Source organism: Hoplias malabaricus, chromosome 15, assembly GCF_029633855.1.
Source record: "Hoplias malabaricus isolate fHopMal1 chromosome 15, fHopMal1.hap1, whole genome shotgun sequence".
Classification (NCBI taxonomy): domain Eukaryota; kingdom Metazoa; phylum Chordata; class Actinopteri; order Characiformes; family Erythrinidae; genus Hoplias; species Hoplias malabaricus.
This window is the reverse complement of record NC_089814.1, coordinates 35,333,314-35,350,453: the sequence shown is the minus strand read 5'-3', so window position 1 is coordinate 35,350,453 and position 17,140 is coordinate 35,333,314. Positions and strand designations below refer to the sequence as shown.

At 41.3% G+C, this 17,140-nt stretch overlaps 1 protein-coding gene across 1 annotated transcript; it reads left to right on the top strand.

Annotated features, from left to right (window-relative positions):
- Positions 1–3,172: 3,172 nt before the first annotated feature.
- Positions 3,173–4,402, top strand: LOC136668940 (interferon-inducible GTPase 5-like). The gene has a single exon (XM_066646710.1). It carries the CDS (start codon positions 3,173–3,175, stop codon positions 4,307–4,309), a length of 1,137 nt encoding a protein of 378 aa, XP_066502807.1. The 3' UTR covers positions 4,310–4,402.
- Positions 4,403–17,140: the final 12,738 nt, after the last annotated feature.

Sequence of the window (17,140 nt, the reverse complement as noted above, 5' to 3'; positions counted from 1 at the left end):
AAAATTCTATTAAATTACAAGCTAAGACACAGAATTCTAATTAAAATACATTAGGAGAGTGCAGTAATATGGTAAAACAAAAGAAAAGAAAAAGTAGATATATATATATGAATGTATGAGAATAAAGTAGAGGATAAAGTGCAGGCCAAGCTATTAACCATTTCAACACAACAAACTGAAACTATTATTTTTTGTACGTTTTGTGTGAGTTAGCATGTGAACACGTTAGCTTATCCACTAGCATACCGTATGAGGCTAACTCTCCGGTTGCTGAGCAGCTGTTCTTGTGGTTGTTATTTGTTTATTGTGTTGCCCTCTACTGACCGAAGTCAAAACTGGCACATTCATTTACAAATGTAGTTGTGGAGTAATATTGTAACAATCAAAAAGTAAATTGGTGTTTAGATACTTTTAAAATTTCAGACCCTTATGAGTAGATTCAGCCTAAACAATAGTTTTTATTTTTTAATTAATTATTATTATTTTTTTTACATACACATAACCTGGGGAAAAAGTTTATTTAATCTCACCTCATCTCATCTCTTATTTGCTAAGTCTATTTCATAGTCCAGGTGGCTCTGTCCCTTGCAGCTTCCTCTAACTCCTGCAGGAGGACCCCCAGATGTCCTCAGACCAGGCAGGAGATACAAGCCCTCCCAGCTGTCCTTAATTCATTCATTGTCTGTAATCGCTGTTCCAGTTCAGGTTTGTGGTGTGTCCAGAGCCTACCTGGGAACACACCCTGGAGGGGGCACCAGTCCTTCACAGGGCGACACACATTCACTCACATACCTATGGACAATTTTGAGTCCCCCATCCACCTACAGACTGTGGGTGTATTTGGGCTGTGGGAGGAAACTGGAGCAGATCGAGATTGCAATGGGTCCAGAGGCTGCCTGTAATCACTGGGCACAAGTCAGGAACATACACAGTAGAGGGCGCCAGTCCTTTGCAGTGGGGGAGACACATTCACACACACACACACACACCTCTGGACACTTTGGAGTCACCAATCCACCTACCAATGCGTGTTTTTGGACCATGGGAGGAAACCGGTGCAAGCAGTTTGGGTGAAACCCATGCAGACACAGAGAGAACACACACCTGAAGAGGGGCTCGAATCCACAATCCCAGGACTCTGGAGCTGTGACAGTGACACAACCTGCAGTGGCAGTTTAGTTTATTTATTTATTTTTAAATTTACTTTCTTAACATCAGGTGCAGTCACAGAGTACAGTCATGTTTTCAGAGATAACACAGGAAAAAGTATCTTATTTTATAAAATAATCCATGGATTTCAGTAACCTGCCAATGTCTAATCATAGCTTCTCAGGAATAAATGTTGATATGTCCCCAAACATAAAAAAATAAATAAAGATATATACATATTTTATATCATTTATAATTATTTCAGGTAAAAAATTGAATTGAAAAATATAAAACAACTGGGGACGATTTAGTTAAAAATGAATCTTGCGGTTATAGTTTTCTTGTTGTAAACATCTTTAAATGTTCAATTATTTCAATCCAATATGTTTTCTCAGTTTTTTTTCTGAGAACCAGTACCTAAATATTTTGACCTAAAATTATAGCTAAAAAATATCCAAATTTACAACAGCCAATTCTGAGCCACACTTTTTAAAGACCATGCCCACTTTGTAGCCACTCCCACACATCAGCCAGATCCTTCTCCCAGGTGAAAGAAGAAAAGTGCCCATATCTTTCTGAGAACTGAAGAGGTAACATCTGATTGTGACGGTAAGTTATAACTATTATGTTATATATTGTTCATTTTTAACACAATGCTTTGTCTTTGAGATTGCTGTATGTTTTTATGTTCCATGGATTAAAGTGATGATAATTAATGCTTACTGAATCACAGTTAATGATCCGAGCACATGGAGATGATACACAAATATGTGCTAAATTTTCTCATTAATTTTGACTCATCCAATGAGGGGGTCCTGTGTGGGTTTCCTCCGGGTGACTGTCTGTGAGGAGTGTATTGTGTTCTCCCTGTGTCTTTGCGGGTTTCCTCCGGGTGACTGTCTGTGAGGAGTGTGGTGTGTTCTCCCTGTGTCTTTGCGGGTTTCCTCTGGGTGACTGTCTGTGAGGAGTATGTTGTGTTCTCCTTGTGTCTTTGTGGGTTTCCTCCAGGTGACTGTCTGTGAGGACTGTGTTGTGTTCTCCCTGTGTCTTTGTGGGTTTCCTCAGGGTGACTGTCTGTCAGGAGTGTGGTGTGTTCTCTCTGTATCTTTGTGGGTTTCCTCTGGGTGACTGTCTGTGAGGAGTGTGGTGTGTTCTCCCTGTGTCTTTGCGGGTTTCCTGCGGGTGCCCTGGTTTCCTCCGACAGTAGGAAGGTGGAAGGTGCTGGTAGGTGGATTGGAGACTCTAAAGTGTCCACACTCTAATGGAATGGTGCCCCATCCAGCTTGTCTTCCTGCTTTGTGTCTAATGATTCTAGGTAGACTCCAGACACACAGAGACCCTGAACAGGACAAAGTGCTTACACAAGATTTAAAACTTAAAAGGCACATGAGCAGTTTGACAGAAGTGGAACTGGAGAAACAGGATCAGGACAAGTAATCTCTTGTCAATGGATTCATTCGTGTGAAGGACAGTGATGAAGGTGCAGCTCCAACTGGAATTACTGAACCATATAGTTACAAACATCCCAAAATGCTAAATGTGACACTGTGGAACCTGGAACTCTTTTACTTGATTCTTCCTGCTAAATTTTTTTAAGACATTTATTCAAATAAACCACCTTTCACTGGTGCGTTACCTTAAAAGGGGACATATTATACCAGCATTTGTAATGAAATGCTTTGGCAAAAACCTTAAATGCCAGAGCAGTTGCTGTAGCAACCACCTGAAATACCATTGTAATCATTCCGCAAAACACTCTTCACTTTTAAATGACCAGATAGCAACAGATTAGCAACTAGCTGGAATGCCCCACCAAACACTTGGGAGCTGTGCAGCTGTTCTGCGTTTTCTTCAAACATTAATTTTTCTTGTTTAGTGATTGATTATTGTCCTTAGAAAGGTATTTAAAATGTTAATGTTTGTTTTCAGTTTTTACAGGGCGTGTTGCTTGGACATCAACAATTGTGGCACAGAACTGTTTTCAAAAGTCTAAGGATTGAATTAGCTTGACTTTACCACAACAATGGAGAGCCAAAGTTCTGACATAAACGAAGCAATTCAGGCATCTGGAGAAGCCACTTTAGAACAGGCAACCAACAAAGCCAAAGAGAAGATTGACAGTTTGTTTAATGTCAGACTTGACATTGCTGTAACTGGAGAGACCGGGTCAGGAAAGTCATCTTTCGTCAATGCACTCAGAGGTCTGAAGGACAATGATGAAGATGCAGCTCCAGTTGGAGTTACTGAGACCACTACTGAACCAACTCCTTACCAACATCCCACAATGCCAAATGTGACACTGTGGGACCTGCCAGGAATCGGAAGTTCAAAATTCAAGGCAAAGACATATCTTAAAGACGTCACGTTTGACCGGTATGATTTCTTCCTCATTGTGTCATCAGTGAGATTCAGAGAGAATGACATCAAGCTGGCTAAAAACATCAAGAAAAAGAAAAAGTTATTTTACTTCATTAGATCAAAGATAGACCTTGATGTTCAAAGTAAAAATGAAAGACAAGGCATCGACAAAGAAGAAACTCTCTCAGAAATCAGAAAAAACTGTGAGGAAGGATTGAATGGAATTGGGAATCCAAAAATTTTCCTCGTATCCTCTTGGAACATTTTTGAATTTGATTTTGAGAAGCTCATTGAAACGTTAGAGTCTGAACTCCCAGAACATAAGCAAAGTGCTTTAATGCAGTCAGTCCCTGTCTACTCTGTGGCTATACTGGAGAAGAAAGTGAAAATGTTTCAGATTGTAACGTGGGCTGTAGCTTTTATCTCAGGAGCAATCGCAGTGGCTCCAGTGCCCGGTCTGTCATTCTCATGTGACATGGCCATTGTGGGGTCTTTCTTCACAAGTATCTACCACTCCTTTGGTCTTGATAATAAATCACTAGAAAGGCTCTCAGTACAAGTGAACAAACCTCATCTGAAGTCCCTGAAAATGTCCCCATTAGTTGCAGAACTTATGAAAATGTCTTCTCTCAGTCTGGGAGCATCTGCTTTAGGGAAGTTAGTGTTTAGGCTGGTGCCTGTTGCAGGAAGCGCTGCAGCTGCAGCAATATCTTTCACCACCACACGTACCGTCCTCCTGAAAGGACTGGATGAATTAGCAGAAGAAGCGAGGAAGGTGCTGAGAGCGGCACAGTTAAAGTAATGAAGTTGGGGTTTATTCTTATGCCAAAAATCTTGACATCGTACAAATTGTGCAAAACACAATGTGAATGATGTACAATTCCCAAATATATTTGTAGTGTTATCTATCAGCAAAGCTGACAAAAAAAAAGTTTTAACGGATACATCTTTTTTATCATTATTTTTAATTCCTAGTATTTCTTCCTGGGCGTATCGTAATTAACATGGATTTTAAATGTCTGGTTTAATATGTTAGATGATGAATAAAATAATTCTATAAAACACAACAAAACATTCCTGTAATAGTTAATAATCTCATGAACGTTTCTCTCTGCGGTTAATTGCTTTGGAAAGTCATCTTTGTTCAGTTTATGGGTTTCAGTTTAGCTTTATGAATTATTTTCTGTTTATTCATATTAGTTAAAGCTTTTTATTCTCTTTTAAATACCATAACCCATGTCTGCTTTTTCAGTTATAGCACTTGCTGTAAATTACGTGATAACAGAATCTTGTTGGATGCTGAATGATGGATGCTGTAAATTTTAATAAATTCTTCCAGTCAGTCTGTGAAAATAAATAAAGGTATATCTTCACAAGATATTGTCTACAATATTTTTGCTTGTCTTAGAATGTATTATTAATCCATGTTAAATTAGCTTTTCATACTCATGTTTAAAACAAATTATTAGCAGTCTGAGCTAAAGACAAATCAAAGCTAGGCAAATCTATTTTTAATAGTATTTTTCATACACTGTATTCATTCAAAGTGCTTTATAAATGAGGAAAAGCAAAAGAACAGATACATGAGAATAGAAATAAATACATTAAGGTATGCTTTAAACAAATAGACAAATATGATTAAAAATTCAATTAACTTACAAACTAAGACACAAAATTCAAATGAAAATACATTAAGAGAGTGCAGTATCACCCCGGTCTGGCACTTACTCATGATATAGTCACATGTATAGGAGACTGCAATTCGTGACATAGTCACATCTTATGCGACAATATAATGATCATAAGTGAATGGGTAATTACCATACAAACCCTCATATCAGTGCCCCGTGTTATGCGACAGTAACGCGAAAACTCCTCCTCATTAAGGCGTCCTTACCATCCGATAATATCACGGAAAATACAACATTACTGTTATGGCAATTGTCTAAGTGCAACCAGGAAGGAAGACCGATTCTCAGGCCCAAGGAGAAATCAGAGAAACAAAGACACAGAATCAAGTATTCTCTCAATCTCTCATTTATTGAAAAAATCATGCAGTATATATATGACCCCAGTCACGTACACCATCATGTGTGCCATTTGGGCGTTATTACATCATGTCTCATTCCATCAACCCAAACATTCCCTTATTGGTGCCTCGTTATCTCCTATTTTATTACTGTCAGGGAAAATGTTTGCAGACGGTGAGGGATGTCCTTCAGTTTGTTGACTGGCTTTCTTCCACTCTATCTAGCCTCCCCTTCTAATATCAGCAGCCTCTTCCCACAGTCTCTGCTATCTCCTGGGTCACAGTAACACAATTTAACAAGTCCCTTCAGGTCCACACACTAAGCTGCAAACTAAGGCCTACATAATCCAGTAAGATTTAATCAAGATTAATTAATAATAATAATAAATGGAATTTTTAAAGCGCTTTTGAGTAACCCAAAAACGCTGTTTACAATCAGATGAACACATAAAGACAATCACATCCACAATCAAACAAAACAAGAGGAACAAATAACAAAATTAATAATATAATATAATAAAATAATATAATAAAAACAAATAATTAATAAAATTACTCCCTGAATATATTGTGTCATTAATATAAATCATTAGTTATCATTAACCATTACTCATTGGTGTTAATCTGCATTTTCCCATCACAGTTACTAATTCATTATTTGCTAAAATATCAAAGCAAATAATGGCTAGAAAAATTTTGATAATTAGTCAAAATAACGTTAAGTGAGAGAAATGTTCTTGTTAGATTTAATGCTAAAGTAGGATACCAATAATAAGCATTGCTTGGGAGAAATATTATAATAAAATACTTTATGCCTTTGTTGGAATAACCACCTATGTTATGTAATTCACATTATGCCTTTTCTATGTTATGAGTAATGACGCCTGTAATGAGGAAGTCTTCGTGTTACTGTTGCTCTTCGTGTACACTTATGATCGTGATATTGTCGCATAAAATGTCTAAAATATGCAACTATATCACGAATTGCAGTTTCCTATATATGTGACTATATCACGAGTAAGTGTGAGACCGGGTTGGCAGTATTATGGTAAAACAAAAGAAAATGAAAATTAGATATATGAAAGTATGAAATTAAACTAGAGTTAAAGTGCAGGTCAAGCTATTAACAATTTCAACGCAACAAACTGAAACTATTATTTTTTGTACATTTTGTGTGAGTTAGCATGTGAACACGTTAGCTTATCCACTAGCACACCGTATGAGGCTCTATGGTTACTGAGCAGCTTTTGCTGTTGTTGTGGTTGTTATTTGCTTACTGTATCACCCTCTACTGACCGAAGGCAAAACTGGCACATTCATTTACAAATATAGTTGTGGAGTAACATTGTAGTGATCAAAAAGTAAATTGATGTTTTGATACTTCAGAAATTCCAGACCCTTGTGAATAGATCCAGCCTAAACTTGTTAAGTCCGGCATAAAATTAGTTTTAAAAAAATTAGTTTTTAAAATACACATAAACCGAGGGAAAAGTTTATTTCATCTCACCTCATCTCATGTCTTGTTCACTTAATCCATTTAATCCAGGTGGCTCTGTTCCCTGCAGCTTCCTCTAACTCCTGCTGGAGGAACCCCAGATGTCCTCAGACCAGGCAGGAGATACAAGCCCTCTCAGCTGTCCTTGATTCATTCATTTTCTGTAACCGCTTTTCCAGTTCAGGATTGCGGTGTGTCCACAGCCTACCTGGGAACACACCCTGGAGGGGGCACCAGTCCTTCACAGGGTGACACACATTCACTCACACACTCACACCTATGGACAACTGTGAGTCGCCTATCCACCTACTGGTGGGTCCAGAGGCTGCCTGTAATCACTGGGCACAAGTCAGGAGCATACACAGTTGGGGGCACCAGTTCTTTGCAGTGGGGGACACACATTGACTCTGTTAGGAAAAAGGGGTTAAGGTTCCTTTAAGAGAGCCTGTGGGGAATCTTAGCATTAGCCTAGTCAACCCACGGCTCTCCACCCATGGCTGTTATACGTTGAGCTGTTTCAGAAAAACGTAAATAAATGCTGCAGTGTTTGGAAGTGAACTGGCATCTCCGTGTTTTTGCTGCCGTATGGAATACGTGGGCTTGTGAAGGCGGGTGTTACCCTAGGGCAGTCAGCCCTAGCCCAGAGAACCAAGAAAGAATCAAAAGTAACACTGGGGGCTTCGTCGGGGATTTTCAGCTTGCGCCGGTGAGTTACGTGCAGCACACGGAGACGGACATGTTTAATGAAAATAGGAGTGCAGGGAAGTTCTGAAGTATAATGAAACACGAAATGGCGGCTTCTCATTGGGAAAGTAACGTAAAAACAAGTCCAGAAGCAAACTATACGAGTTGTAGTAATCCTTTCTTGTCCATGACGGCTGAATATGAAAGAGAATTTCTCCCTCATGGGTGCACTGCGCTGTATCCACACAAGCCACCACAAGCACTAACCCATTCCACGCGCAGTTTGAAGCTGACACCAAAAATGTATGAATAAGTGACAGTGAAAACAAAATGTCAAATTCTTACAGCTCGTGTAACGTTAGAATGACATACTGAACTGGACATTGCATCTGGGAGCTGCAAACATGTGCATGCTGCAGAAACACAGCGCGCTCCGTGCGTAAACCCTTTCACTCCTGTATTATGCAAATGCTATACAGAAAGCACACATACTGCTGATTCAGATGCATTAAGTAACAGGCATCCAGCTCTACATTACAGTCGGGAGGCAGTAGAAGTTCAGAACCTAAGCTGCATGAGCGCACAGCCATATCAAAAAGTCAGTAGCCCTCAGAATATTACTCATCCATTGGAAATTCACAAAACTGGATGCATGGGGTGTGAATGCACTCCTTGTAGGCCCATGCAGCCCACCATGTGTTATAAGCCATCAAAATATGTACATTGTGACAGTGCCTCTGATAGCAGTGGGGATGAACATAGTGGTAAACGTGAAAGGATCCCCACACTACGTCCAGGCCAGTTCGATGGTACTTCTTCATGGAAAGAGTTCCTGTATCGTTTTGAGAGCTGTGCACGAGCTAATCATTGGACACAGAGCACAATGGCTGTCCAACTCAAGTTTTGCCCAGTGGGTGCTGCAGGAGCTGTAATTCACAAAAAAACATGATCTCCCCAGTGGGATTATAAACAAATTGTTCAGGAGGTGGCGACTGCTTATGGGCCAGCATCCGAGCATGCAGTTGCCGTGGCCATTGAACTGAGGCAGAGAATTCACAAAGCTGTTGAGTCCCTACATGTGCTCAGAGATGATATTTATGAGAAAGTGTCGATGGCCTATGCAGACCGCTCAGAAGCTGAACAGGATGTCATCTGTGTGGAGGTTTTCACTAACGCTATGGGAGATGTTGGCATTATACAAAAGCTGTTGGAGGAGCAGCCCCACACGCTGTCTAGGGCATATGAAAATGCATTCAAGTATGAGGTCACAAGGTGAGCAGCTGCAAGTGTCACCCAACTCATGTCCACAAGCCCACAGCAGATATCAGAGCGAAGAACAAAAACAGCGGGGTTATGTGATGGCTTCACGTTTAGTAAGATAGATGACGCAGATAGTAGAATGGATATGTTAGAACGGAGCCAAGAAAATCAAATATTTCAGCCAACCCAGTACATATTTAAAGGCAGAAGATGGAAAAATATCAATTGGGTTGAGGTTAAGTGCCAAAACTGCTCAGGGGTGGGGCATATGAAAAAGAGCTGCCCTTCATGGAAGCCAGCTAAACCCCAAGCAGTCCGGGGAGCAACCGCTCATAGTCGCACTCAAGATGCTTCACCAATGCATGTTGTCAAGGGTGGTCCAGAAATGTGCATTCATTCATTCATTCATTCATTCATGACAAAGAGGTCTGTGCACTCCTAGATAGTGGTGTGCGAAGGAATGTTCTGCCTCTTCACTGTTTCAGTGACATTCACCCAGAAGTTAAACCCCCACTTCAGCCATCAACTGTGCCGTTATTACAGGGTATCGTGTCTGTACACCTACCTGTCCAGATCGGCAGCAATACGCTCAGTGTTGAGTTAATCATTGCAGATGTGGCAGGAGGCACTGATGCTATCCTGGGTCGTCCATTCCTGGAACATTCACAGGCACTTTGGGGAACAAAGAATTGTGTTGTTTGGGGAGCAGACTCCCTATTTCAACCCCAGAGAAAAGCCCAGAGTCCACGTTGTCAGAGTTGCACGCACCACTACCTTAGAGTCTGGTTGTGAACACAGAGTGTTTCTTAACAAATCCAAATGTTTAACCCTGGTACTACAACAGTTATAGTGAGGAAGGGCACAGTGGCAGGAGTTCTTCAAACTGCAGAGGTGGTACAATCGACTCCAACACCAATATCAAATCACACATGAGTGACGCCCCCACGTCCACTGTTCCAAACCATCTGAAGGGTTTGTTTGCTGAGAGTGTTCCCATGCTGGAAGCAGAAGAGAGACTAAGGTTAGCTCAGCTTCTCCACAATTACAGAGATGTTTTCTCCACAGGACCTGATAATCTAGGTGGTACAAACCTGGTGCAGCATGATATCCAGACCCTGCCTGCCCCTCCAATAAAGCAGGCTCCACGTTGCATGGCAGGAGAAAAACAACTGAGTGCTGATCTGCAAATTCAACAAATTCTGCAGTCCGGACTTGCCAGTGAGAGTCAGAGCAGTTGGGCTTCCCCCATTGTCATGGTGCGTAAGAAAGATCAAACATACAGGCTCTGTGTTGATTACCAAGCGCTAAATGAATGCACTTTGAAAGATGCCTACCCGCTTCCTCGGATCCAAGATACACTGGAAACACTGTCCACTGCTAAGTGGTTCAGCACTTTGGATCTGGCCTCTGGTTACTGGCAAGTGGAACAGACCCCCAGGGCTCGCAGGGCAGCAGCTTTCTGCAGCAGGAAATGACTCTTTGAGTGGAATATCATGCCTTTTGGATTATGTAATGCACCAGCAACGTTCCAGCACCTGATGGACCATGTTCTGGTTGGTTTGCAGTGGGAGACATGTTTGGTATACCTAGACAACATAATTATTTTGGAAAGGACTGTGGCAGAGATGTTGGAATGGCTTGGTCAGGTATTTGACCGACGCTGCCAGGCGAACCTAAAGCTATAGCCAGCCAAGTGCTGTCTTTTTCAGCAGGAGGTTGGGTACCTAGGTCATGTCGTCTCAGAACGCGGCATTTCCACTGATCTGCAGAAGGTCCTTGAAGTTCTGGAGTGGCCTTGTCCCAGCAACATCTCAGAGGTCCGCCAGTTTGTCGGACTTGCTTCATATTACCGGCGGTTTGTGAAAGATATCGCCACCATTGCCCAACCCCTCCATGCACTCACCAGGAAATATGCACGGTTCCAGTGGACAGATGACTGTAATACGGCATTTGAGGAGTTAAAGTGATGGCTCACTTCTGCACCTATTTTGGGTTATCCACTGGATAGTGGTGAACTCCTTCTGGACACAGACGCGAGAGACTTCGGGATGGGAGCTGTCCTGCCGCAAATCCAAGGTGATGAGGAATGTGTTCTGGCCTAAGGAAGTCGCAGACTGTCACAAACAGAGCAGAATTATTGCACAACTAGGCGAGAGCTGCTGGCTGTGGTGGAATTCATGTCCCATTTCTGTCAGTAACTTCTTGGTCATTCCTTCACTGTGGGAACTGACCACAGCAGTTTGCGCTGGCTCATGCGAATGAAGGAACCAGAAGGACAGTTGGCAAGGTGGTTAGAGAAACTTGACTTTCAAGTAATCCACGGTCCAGACAACCGTGTGATCTGAATGTGTGATCTGCTAGGGATTGAAAAGAAACATACCACACCTTTTAGACCACAGTCAGAGGGGCAGGTTGAACGTTTGAACACCACCCTGCAGAAAATATTGGCCACTACAGCCGAACGCTGTCATTGGGATTGGGATATCATGAGTCCATATGCAGTGATGGCTTACAGAGCAACAAAACACAGTTCCACTGGATTCAAGCCTAATATGATGCTCTTTGGACAAGAATTTACTGAGCCCACTGACATTGTGGTTGGTCTGCCATCTGGTCATGACAATGCCAAAGATCTTCCTCAGTATGTCGCCATAGACTGGGACTGGCTCACCAAATTGCCCGAGATGTACTTGGGGTTTCACTGAAACGTGCCAAGAGGCAGTATGACAAAAACATCTGCAAAACTTACTTTCAAGTAATCCACGGTCCAGACAACCGACACTGCAATGCTGGCGCATTTTCTAGGAGGCCCTGTCTGATATCTTGTCCTTGCATGATACCAGATCCCTCATTGGACACTGTTCGTCTCCACCACCAAGCAGTACAGTGAGATTTAACCACCAGCTTAGAGAGAGTTCCCAGTGTTTGTTCTACCGAGCAGTGGAGAACAATCCCTTAATGAGGTGAAAGGAATTTGTTTCACTAGAACAGTTGGAGTCCATTCCAAGCTTGGACTGTGGAACAGCTGTGTGAGGCACAACAAACCGATCCTGACATTGCACCAGTATGGAAGTGGTTAAGGGAGAGACAGGAGCGACCATCTTGGAGAGAAGTGTCCCCCTGTAGCCCAGCCACTAAAGCATACTGGAGCCGGTAGAACAGACTGTACTGCAAGTATGATGTTCTGTTGAGACGTTTCTATTGTATGAAGAACGCTATATTCTACCCACAGGTCCTGCTGCCACACATGTACCAGACTGACGTGATGAGGCAGATGCATGATGGGCCTGTTGGGGGTCATTTTGGTGTTGAAAGGACTCGTCTTCAGAGTCGATACTATTGCTATCGTATGAGAGAGGATATCACACTTTGCTGCCACACTTGCACCAAGTGTGCGGCCAAGGCTCAACCCTCAAAGACCCCACAAGCACCAGTGGGTACAGTTCGTGTTGGAGTGCCTATGGAGAGAATAGAAATTGACCTCATTGGCCCAATGAATGAGACTGAGAGGTACAACCACTATATTTTGGTTGTTCAAGACTATTTTTCAAAACAGGTGGAGGCTTATCCCTTACCAAATGACCAGGCAGTGACTGTGGCTGATATGCTTTGTGCTGAGTGGCTGTGTGCTTTGTGCTGAGTGACTGTGCCGCTATGGGGTTCCATATACCTTGCACAGCGACCGAGGCTCTAACTTTCCAAAGAATGTGTGATCTGCTAGGGATTGAAAAGAAACATACCACACCTTTTAGACCACAGTCAGAGGGGCAGGTTGAACGTTTGAACACCACCCTGCAGAAAATATTGGCCACTACAGCCGAACGCTGTCATTGGGATTGGGATATCATGAGTCCATATGCAGTGATGGCTTACAGAGCAACAAAACACAGTTCCACTGGATTCAAGCCTAATATGATGCTCTTTGGACAAGAATTTACTGAGCCCACTGACATTGTGGTTGGTCTGCCATCTGGTCATGACAATGCCAAAGATCTTCCTCAGTATGTCGCCATAGACTGGGACTGGCTCACCAAATTGCCCGAGATGTACTTGGGGTTTCACTGAAACGTGCCAAGAGGCAGTATGACAAAAACATCTGCAAAACTCAACACAAGATTCTGTGTGGCACCTAATTAAAGGCCCCAAGTGGGTGAAGAACAAGGTTAAGAAATTCTTACCAACTTATGAAGGCCCCTATTTTGTCCTTGGCCAGCTTGATGATCTAGTATACCACATTCAAAAGAACCCAAAGACAAAGTGTAAAGTAGTCCACCATGAGAAACTGAATCACTCCCGCACGCCACTGGACAATAGCTGGGTGTTCAACAAGCCCATACTTGGAAACCAGTGGAAGTTCCACCAGCCATGAAGCTGGACTACCCCTTATGAGACTTTTTATTAATTTAAATTGTGTAAGACACTAAATCTGAAAGGACACATGGGATATAGCTGCTGGAGTTGTGGTATATGTTATATACACAATCCAGAGTGGGGGTAGTGTTAGGAAAAAGGGGTTAAGGTTACTTTAAGAGAGCCTGTGGGGAAGGGATGCATCGGGGTCAGTGGGTGTGGTTTTTCTTCTTTCATTTGGTTGTTTGAGCTGTTTCAGAAACGTAAATAAACGCTGCAGTGCTTAGAACTGGCTGCTCTGTGTTTTTGCTGCCGTACAGAATACGTGGGCTTGTGTGGTGGGTGTTACCCTAGGGCAGTCAGCCCTAGCCCAGGCAACCAAAAAAGAATAAAAAGTAACAACTCACACACACACCTATGGGCACTTTGGAGTCACCAATCCAGCTACCAATGTGTCTTTTTGGAGCATGGGAGGAAACCAGTGCACCAGGAGGAAACCCATGCAGACACAGAGAGGACACACACCTGGCGAGGGGCTCAAATCCACAATCCTAGGACTCTGGAGCTGTGTGATAGTGACACAACCTGCAGTGACACTGTGTTTTTATTTTATTTTATTTATTTTTTACTTTTATTTAAGATCAGATGCAGTCACAGAATACAGTCATATTTTCAGAGATAACACGGGAAAAAAGTATCTTATTTTATAAAATAATCCATGGATTTCAGTAACCGGCCAATGTCTAATCATAGCTTCCCAGGAATAAATTTTGCTATGTCTCCAGACATAAAATAAAAATAAAGATATATATATATTTGATACCATTTAAAATTATTTCAGGTCAAAAAAGGCACTTAAACCACATATAACATTTTTGATTGTAACCGTGTCCACACTTTAATGGAATGGTGCACCATCCAGCTTGTCTTCCTGCTTTGTGCCTAATGATTCTAGGTAGACTCCAGACACACAGAGACCCTGAACAGGACAAAGTTCTTACACAAGATTTAACATTTATAAGGCACAAGAGCAGTTTGACAGAAGTAGAACTGGAGAAACAGGATCTGCTAACTCATGTCTTGTCAATGGATTCATTGGTGTGAAGGACAGCGATGAAAGTGCAGCTCCGACTGGAGTTACTGAACCATATACTTCATATATGTGAATAGCTTTATGTTGCTCGTTACATAAAAGAGGTGTGGTCCTTGTTAGCAGCACAGCAGGAAACATGGGTTTATTTTTTGTTCATAAAACTCTCTCAGGCCGTATGCACAGAGATATTTCTTCAGTGATGTTTATAAATAATGATCAGACTCACTCCAGCAACTGGATCACCAGTCAGTTACCAAGAGGTGTTATTGGACTGGGAAAGTCTGCTTTTATTTACAGTGCACCAATCATTACAGTAAAACTCATTTTAACAGTCATAAAAACAGTCATTTTAAACTTTTAATTGCTGAACTCCTCTGCTCTGCGGTTCTGCAACTCTTGCTTGATTCTTCCTGGTAATTTCTTTTAAGATGTTTCTTTTTTAAAGATGATATATTCTCTTAATTCTATCTTAGTTTTTGTAATTTGGGTTAGAATGATTATTTTATTAATATTTCATTCATTTTAATTTAATGTTAATTTCATTTTTTGTTCTTATACTTGTTTTGTTTTAGTTGTCTGTTCTATTCATCTTTACATATTAGTTACATATTAATTTGTTTTATATTTTCTGTTTTGATGTGTTAATGTATTTATTATTTTACATTTACTTGATTTTAGTTACTTTTGTTATTATTAAATGTACTTTTCTAATCTGACATCTTCTTTCATTTGATCAGTCCCTTTTTCTGTTTCCACTCAGCTCTATATATGAGGTACTCAGAGGTTAAATAAAAGTTGAATGGTGGCTTGTTTAGTCTTCTGTACCTACCACACTCTCTGATTTAACTAATGTGTGTCTGCTATAATAACAGTTAAGTTATGAACTCTGAAGGACAACAATCTTTCTAAATTAGGCTGTATGTGTATTTTCTGCTATGGGGACCTAATGGTCAGTTAAAGTGCACAGTTCTGGGCAAATTTAGCATCCAAGAATTAACTGATTGTGCATCAATCCATAAATTCTGCTATTTTTTACCTTCTTCAGTACAACTACTAGAGAATGGAGAGAGAGAGTTAGCATACTTGAAGTCAGCAAAGGGAATGAATAAACACTAAAGGTGTATTCACTTCATAATTTAAATGAAGGAAGTGCCCCTTGTGTCCTCACAGTGATTGAACTGTAGACACTGAAATGTTTATCGATCTCTTGACACATAAAGTAAATAAGGATACATACAGTCCTCAGTGGCACTATTCCATTTATTCAAATACACCACCTTTGACTGGTGAGTGACCTTAAAGGGGGACATATTATACCAGCATTTTTAATGAAATGTCAGTGACTTGCTTTGGCAAAAACCTTAAATGCCAGAGCAGTTGCTGTAGAAACCACCTGACATACCTTTGTAATAATTTCGCAAAACACTCTTCACTTTTGAATGACCAGATAGCAACAGATTAGCAAATATCTGGAATGCCCCAGCAACACCTGGGAGCTGTGCAGCTGTTCTGCGTTTTCTTCAAACATTAATTTTTCTTGTTTAGTGATTGATTATTGTCCTTAGAAAGGTATTTAAAATGTTAATGTTTGTTTTCCGTTTTTACAGGGCGTGTTGCTTGGACATCAACAATTGTGGCACAGAACTGTTTTCAAAATTCTAAGGATTGAATTAGCTTGACTTTACCACAACAATGGAGAGCCTAAGTTCTGACATAAATGAAGCAATTCAAGCATCTGGAGAAGCCACTTTAGAACAGGCAACCAACAAAGCCAAAGAGAAGATTGACAGTTTGTTTAATGTCAGACTTGACATTGCTGTGACTGGAGAGACCGGGTCAGGAAAGTCATCTTTCATCAATACACTCCGAGGTCTGAAGGGCAGTGATGAACATGCAGCTCCAACTGGAGTTACTGAGACCACTACTGAACCAACTCCTTACCAACATCCCACAATGCCAATTGTGACACTGTGGGACCTGCCAGGAATCGGAGTAAGTAGGTGTGAGACCGGGTTGGCAGTAATATGGTAAAACAAAAGAAAATGAAACTTAGATATATGAAAGTATGAGATTAAAGTGCAGTGTGAGTAGGCCAAGGTGTTAACCATTTCAACACAACACACTGAAAATATGAATTTTTTGTACATTTTGTGAGTTAGCATGTGAACACGTTAGCTTATTCACTAGCACACCGTATGAGGCTAACTCTCCGGTTGCTGAGCAGCTGTTGCTGTTGTTGTGGTTGTTATTTGCTTACTGTGTCGCCCTCTACTGACCGAAGTCAAAACTGACACATTCATTTACAAATGTAGTTGTGGAGTAAAACTGTAGTGATCATAAAGTAAATGGGTGTTTAGATACTTATGAAATTTCAGACCCTTGTGAGTAGATCAAGCCTAAACTTGTATTTATGTATTTATTTATTTTTAAACACATAACCTGGGGAAAAAGTTTATTTCATCTCACCTCATTTCATCGGGTGAGATCTCATCGCTTAATCCATTTCATTGCTCATCTCATCGCTTAATCCATTTCATAGTCCAGGTGGCTCTGTCCCCTGCAGTTTCCTCTAACTCCTGCTGGAGGACCCCCAGATGTCCTCAGGCCAGGCAGAAGTCGCCCTGGGAGGAACTATTTCAATGAGTTTAGAGCCTACCTGCCATCACTGGGCACAAGTCAGGAACATACACTGTAGGGGGCGCCAGTCCTTTGCAATGGGGGA